General features: G+C 33.3%; 1 protein-coding gene across 1 annotated transcript; it reads left to right on the top strand.

Moving 5' to 3' along the window:
- Positions 1–210: 210 nt before the first annotated feature.
- LOC120152784 (proteinaceous RNase P 2-like) lies at positions 211–2330 on the top strand. The gene is made up of 4 exons (XM_039164919.1): positions 211–313; positions 846–1081; positions 1919–2020; positions 2136–2330. Exons 1-4 carry the CDS (start codon positions 211–213, stop codon positions 2328–2330), a joined length of 636 nt encoding a protein of 211 aa, XP_039020850.1.
- The last annotated feature ends 4801 nt before the right edge of the window (positions 2331–7131 follow it).

The following is a 7131-nucleotide window of genomic DNA, read 5'->3' as shown; positions in this document are numbered from 1 at the left end:
CTGTACCGATGGTTCCCACCCATGCGTGTTGTACCACGAGCAGCAGCAAGATTTGCTTATGACAGAATCCGTTGACTACGAGAGAGAATGCTTTCCATTTACCATAGTATAAAATAGCGGTTGAGGCATCATATTTTTTTTTGAGAGTGTGTTTGGATAGAGGATTTAACATTCCCAGCCGTCATATTTTTTTTTTGATTAAGGATACCCATGTTTGATTGGGTAAGATTCTTAAGTGAGGGTAATCTTTCAATATCAATAATAAATGTTGGTGTGTTTATTCCTGGGAATGTTATTCCCACAGGTGTCTTAGGTATTTTTTTATTCCCGTACTAAGGGCTAAAATATAATTCTTTTCTCGTTTGTCTCTGCGATATATTCGTATCTCCATGAGTTTGTCTCTATGAAAAATTCATCGTTTTTTTAGTGAGATTCTCCTGATAAGATTTCTTCTCCATTCCCTTTCTTTTATTTTCCCAACAGTAAAATTCATCGTTTTATGTAAAATCTGAGTTTGTCCTGTTTTCTATTTCGTTCGTATTATATGATTCTATGGCTCCGTTACTAAAAGTTTCTACATTTTTCTTTTTAGCAGTTGCGTTTGATTGGAAAATCGTTCAACACATTCTTCTTCTTCAATTGAGGCACAATTCAGCAGCTGGCGACTGGAACGATTTTCTATATCAGGGAAGCTATTATCCATGGCTACACCAAGCCATCACCAAAATCCAACCAATCCAACCAGAAAAAAGAAAACCCTGAAAAATCCAGAAAGCCAATTTCTATATGAACTCCATTCTTGCTCCAAATCCAAGGACCTCAAAGCAGCAATTTCACCTTATGAGTCTTGCTACACCAAGCGATTTTGAGGAATGGTGGGGGGTGGCATGGGTTGGGATGGATTGGGGAAGGGAAGTGGGTCGTGAGGAAAGGGAATGTTGAGCCGAATGGTCGATGTTGTAGCTGTGGAGACCAGTTGGATTGTGTTGATATCGGTGATGTCGAGACAGAGAAGTTTGCGCTTTCGGTTGCTGGCTTGGCTATGGAGAGGGAGGTTAAGGCTAACTTTAGGGAGTTACAGGTGTGGAAGACATTTGCAATGTTCTTTCGTTTTTTATTTTTATTATCATTTGTGCGATATATAGAATATTGAATGGTTTGTATGATAGATAGAACATTGAATGAATGAAACCTCAATAACAGGTTTGTAGATTACTAGATGTAGACCTTAGTAGGTTGAGACTCTTGGAATTTATTTTGATCAATTTGCTAGTTATAATTTCTTTACATCGCCTGTTGGTATAATTTGTGAAGGCTTGGTGTTCGTAGTTATTGTAATTTGTAGGTTTATTCAAATTCTTCTTTTGCTTTTTGTATTTGTATACATCAATTTTGGATTTAAGAATGTCCACACTATTCTCGCTTGATCTTCCATATACAATCAATCTTTACAAGCTCTATTTTCCAGGCTGCTGGAATACATAAGTAGAAAATTATGCATCCCGTTATAAAGGTTTAAATATATGCAAATGCAACGACTAAAATTTATTTAGAGCATCCTTGGGAATTTGCTTTCGATCATACTTGTGGAAAAAGCTTTTTCGAAATTAATCATTTCTCAACTTTCCTATAACTTGTTAGAAAAGTCTTTTGCTGGCAGACCTTTATGCATGTTGTGACAAGTTTCTTTCCTTGCTTATTAATGTAGAGGCAAAGAATAAAAACTTTATAATCAGTCAAGCATAACAGATGTGAACCTATAAATTATACACTGCTTGAAGAACCAGACAATGTCAGAAGATAAATGAGGCATAATTTTGACAAAAACTATATCTTGATATCATTGGACTCCATTTTGCCTAATTCTTACTGTTTTTTATTTTCTGCTTACTTATTATTTTATATATCATTAATACAGGATTGGTTGGAAAAAAATGCCAATTATGAAGCCATAGTGGATGGAGCAAATATTGGGCTCTACCAACAAAATTTTGCAGAGGGTGGATTCAGTGTTCTTCAGGTTGTATATCCAACAGTTGGCTTGTCTACTTTGCATTTATATTGCACTTTATCTTCTGTCTCTCAACTAGTGTTGCTAATTGTTGTGCATTTTTGTAAAATTTGAGATAGAACAGCTCGATGCTGTTGTAAAAGAAATGTATACTAGAAGTGGGAATAAATGGCCACTTGTCATCCTGCATAATAAACGTGTGCGAGCCCTCTTGGGAAATCCTTCCTCTCGAAAGCTAGTTGAAGAATGGATGGCTAATGGTATTCTTTATACAACACCTCATGGTTCCAATGATGAAAAAGGACTGGTTCAGTGCTGAAGAAGTGGAACGCTTTTGTGAGAGGCTCGATTCTCCGACATGTGATTTTCATTAATTTTAGAAATGACATTTTTTATGAGCCTTTTTTTATGTGATCGATTAGCTTAGATGTGAGTGTAGATCAACATCTATGAACTCTTTGTACGAATCTCGTGTCATTTATGGAGCATATTTTTTCAAATGTGAATTATAAGTAATAATTGCCCATTTTACATTGCTGATGAAAAAGAACTGGTTCAATGCTGAAGCAGTGGAGCTCTTTTGCGAGAGGCTTGATTCCTCGACAATGATGAACGTTAGTTTTATGTTTACAATATTAAGATTATATTTCTTGATGAACCTTTATTTATGTGATTGATTATAGTTTAATTGTGGATGTAGATCAACATATATTGATGAAAGAAATAAACGTTAGTTTGGCCTCTGTCGATTTTTGTATGTTCGGAGAGAAATTACAGGTTGAGAAACATAAATTATTGGGTTGCTTGCTTTTCATAATCAAGAGTTAAGTACAAATCAGATTAGGACTGAGTATTAATAATTTTATTAAAACATTAGCAAAGATAATGATGAATGACGGTGAAATATAAAATTATAGAAAATATGATTTTTGTAATATAAATTCATGAGATAAATAATAATGATAAAATATGCAGAATTAAGTATAAATATAAAAGATGAATAAATAAATTAATGTATATAGAAGATATAATAAATAATATATCTTAGATAACAAAAATAATTTACATCTTTTTATTATTATGAATATCTATGAAGAATTTCCACAATGTAAACATTAAGTTAAATGTTGATGTAAAATTTTAATATATTTTTACATAAATTATATAAAATTTAATATTAATTAAAAAATAATACGTTATATATTTAAATATTTAAGAAATATATTATCAACAAATAGAATTTTTATATAAATAATTTTTATTTAAATATTTAGAATTTCACTTGTTAAAAAATACAGAACAAGGACAATTTGATAAAATATACATTCAAGTAATCTTTTATTCCTTCAACCAAACACTGTAATCTTACATTCATGCCAAACTAACCAAACACAGTAATGTAACATTTCCAGTAATCCTATTGTAGACACCCGTTTTTGTCCGGGTCTTTTTTTATATATTATTATTATCGTTATATTATTATTATTACTATTATTATTATTAATTTACAAATATTACACTTTTGCAGGCTTAGAAGCCCAATTCAGATTACAAAGGCCCAATCCCGGAGCCCAACAACCCAGACTGAACCAACCCATCAGATTAGGGTTTCAAACCCTAAAACAGATTAGGGTTTCAAACCCTAAAACAAATTAGGGTTTTAACCCTAATCCCCTAATGGCAGCCGCCGACTTCAACTCCTCAGCTTCCCAGCCGTGAGCCAATCACCGAGCCACCAAGCCGAGATGTCCCGTCGCCGCCGACTGTTCTCCTGCATGAACAGTGACCGGTTCCTGTAAAAACAGTAACCAAATCAAATAACAGTGGCCTAAACTTACCCCAAATCTAAAAAAACCCATTAGAATAACACCCGAAAATCCCGAAAAATCTGGATTTTATTCACCCAAATCAGAGAAATCAAATCCTATCTACCTAGATATCATCATCATCTCACCAGAAATCCACATGCAAGCAAACATAAAAGACCAAAAAAGAGAAAATGGAAGGGGGTCGGTGATAAAAAAAAACAGAGAACATAAAAAAAAGAGGGAAACATCCATTCGAAAAAATAAAAAGAGAGATAGAGTAAGAATCTTACCCTTGTTTTTGACCACCACCGTTGCTTCATCGGAGCCAAGCGTCCCTCACCGAAGGTAAAAAAAACTTGTCTCTTTTCTGGGGCTTGTTGGGTTCGAAATTAAAGGGTTTATCTGGGTATTAGGTCAGTGTAGTGGGTAGATCAAAGGGCATAGAGAACCTTCTCTGGGTTTGGGTTACTCCCCGTGGCCACCGTTCTACGTTGGCCGGGGAGTTAGGGCCTCTGTTTTAGGCGAAGGAAGAAGGAAATATGGGAAGGGAGAGGAATAGCCAAACGGCTGAGGAAATGAGGGGGAGAGCAAATGATTTTAGGGTTTCAGAATAACCCTTAAAAGGGTTATATTCAGACGTCGAGCGACGTCGTTTTGAGGCAAGAGGGAGGCCGAGTGATGGGATTAAGGCTAATAGCCTATTTGGTCCTCTTACCTCTGTAACTTGCACGCGTGTTCTTACATTTATGGTAAATAACAGTTAGGTCCCTCAAGCTTTTGTAAGGGTTGTAATATGGTCACTAAATGAAATCCATGCAATCTTATTTCGAGCCTATAGTTTTTTTGTTTTATTTGAATCACTAGTTTATATATATTATGTTTTATGATCTTTAATTTGGACATGTGATTTATGTTTTTCTTCATTTTGGTCACTGGATTGGTTATTGTTAATATTTTTTAAAGTTTAGACATTGTACTCTTTATTTATGAAACTTTTATCTTGATCACTACTCTCATATTTTGGGTTAAATATCGATTAATGTCTGTTTATTTTACTTTCATTATGTTTTAGTCCTTATCTGGTTTATTATTACATTTTTCTTAGAGTTCGAATTTGGCCATATTATTTTAGCATGTTCGTTTTAGTCCCTGTTTAACATTTGGCTTAATTGTGTTTAGTTCTTTATGTTTTTTTCATTTCATTTTGGTCCCCTAATATGATTTATGGTTTTTTTTTTACTGTTTTTAATATTTGTTATTATATTTTAGCCCCTTAAATGTTTTAATATTTATTTTGGTCTGTAATATTTACTAATTTGTATTTTAGCCATTTATGTATGGATGTGCATTTTACTCATTAGATTATTATTATGTTTACTTAATTTAATATAAATCTTGTATTTCCAATCACATTTATTTTCATTATATTTTTATCTATGTAAGAAATATTCGATTATATTTTCAAGAACACGTATGCGTAGAATGGGCGTGGAAAGTACCACTTGGTCGAAGTGGTACGATCCGATACGACATTTTAACGACATAGGGACTTGTAACAAGTCGAGTATATTTACTAATTAATTTATTAAAATGATGTAAGTGTGGTACTTAAGTGACGCTCACTTTATTTTATGTGAATGTAAATTTTAAATTTTCATTTTATATCGATACACGTTTTTAAATAAATGATGAGAATATTCTTTAAAAGATAGAAATAGACGAGTTAATTTTCCCGACGGAGGATTGTTAATCTCGAGATTTCTTTTCAAATTAAAGAATTTTCTCTGATAAAATATTCGAATAAATTAATTAAATCTCAATAAACAAATCATATTTTAGTTTATATTCAATTTGTAATTTCCACCATTTACGACGATGTGTAGCTACACGGTACCAATTTTGGGCGTGTGGGGGTGTTTACCCTTCCCCACACGTAACCGACTCCCGAACCTGTTTTAAATGAATCTTTGGTAACGTAGACCAAATTTTTGTCTTATAAAATTATTTTTCTTAAAATTGTTTTTAAAAACGTTTTTAGGTATTTGACCTACCTAGCCCAAAAGTCGATGGCGACTCTTTTCAATCTTATTCAAATCCATTCAAAATCACCAAATTTTCCAAATTAAAGTCGTAATTGTTTTTTAAAAATAATAAAAAATAGTTTTATAAAAAAAAATGGTTATGACAGCTTGGCGACTCTGCTGGGGACATCTAGAGAGTCAGGCTGTCGGTCGCTTATATATGGTCGTTATGGTGGAAATTATAAGTTCGAATCTTTAGTAAAACTATGATATTTATTGAATTTTTATGTATTATTATCTCTTTTTTTATATACTAACATTTTAATTGTTTTCATTTTTTTTCAGATATTTCTTAGTTCTCGTTGGGTGTTTTTATTTTTATTTTCCCTGTTTTTGAGTCAAAGGTTTGTTGTTTCTCCTCACACACATCACTTTCATTAGCATAACAGCTCTAGACATGAGTTCGATCCAAATTAGTTAGGGTGATTGCTTTACTCTCGTAAGAATTTATTCTTCGTATGAGTTTTAGCAAATAACCCATGGGATACATACCTTATACTTCGTAGGAATTTATTCCTCGTATGGGTATAAGGCAGTGAATCCCCTCGAATTGAACTCGGTCCGTTTGAAACCTGTAATGGGTGAGGATTGAGGGTTTGGTAGCCCAAGGGGGCACTGACATCAAGGACAATTCGAGTTCCTTTTTCCTGTTAGAGCTGAAACCATGCATATAGTGAACCATAGAACGGTCACACTAGGTAGAGTCATACTGAACCTCTGTCCGTCAATAGGTACCCAAAATAGGCGTACACAATGGAGAAACCCTCTAACCTTTTATTTATTTTATTTATTTATTTTGAGTGTGTAGAATAGATTTATTCTTTTAAAGCATGTGAAATAGAATTTAGGTGCAGTGAGAATTTAATTAATTTAGGAGGGTAGAGCATGTTTGGGTAGGACCCTTTTTGAGGAATATTTTCGGGTAGATAATACATAAAATAGATTTATTTCCCGTTTTACTTATCTTTTTATGTTAAATTTATGCAATTGTTTTGACTAACTGTTTCATTTGTTTTGTTTATTTTTGTTTATTTTTTTTATTTTTTTCATACTGCATAGACATATCATTAGAAAAGGCGATTGATCTGTGAGTATCGATAAAGTGGAAAGACTTTCACGATGGAAAGGAGTTTCCTAAACAAAGAAGTGAATCCAGATGTAAGGAACTGGTCCGAAGCCAAGCAGAAAGAGCAGGGAGATAGTCTATCAGGGAACTACGTGTCGGATCTGT

This window comes from Hibiscus syriacus, unplaced genomic scaffold (assembly GCF_006381635.1).
Source record: "Hibiscus syriacus cultivar Baekdansim isolate YM2019G1 unplaced genomic scaffold, ASM638163v2 tig00111095_pilon, whole genome shotgun sequence".
NCBI classification, from domain to species: domain Eukaryota; kingdom Viridiplantae; phylum Streptophyta; class Magnoliopsida; order Malvales; family Malvaceae; genus Hibiscus; species Hibiscus syriacus.
Note: the sequence above shows the minus strand (reverse complement) of the source record. Positions and strands in the feature narration are given on the sequence as shown.

What these genes read in the sequence shown, in the direction of transcription:
- LOC120152784 (XM_039164919.1), top strand. Translation starts at nt 211, where the DNA reads ATGTTTGATTGGGTAAGATTCTTAAGTGAGGGTAATCTTTCAATATCA. An exon ending in TATTCCCACAGGTGTCTTAG is followed by an intron (nt 314 to 845) that starts GTATTTTTTTAT and finishes TCACCTTATGAG; the next exon opens with TCTTGCTACACCAAGCGATT. An exon ending in GTGGATTCAGTGTTCTTCAG is followed by an intron (nt 2,021 to 2,135) that starts GTTGTATATCCA and finishes GAGATAGAACAG; the next exon opens with CTCGATGCTGTTGTAAAAGA.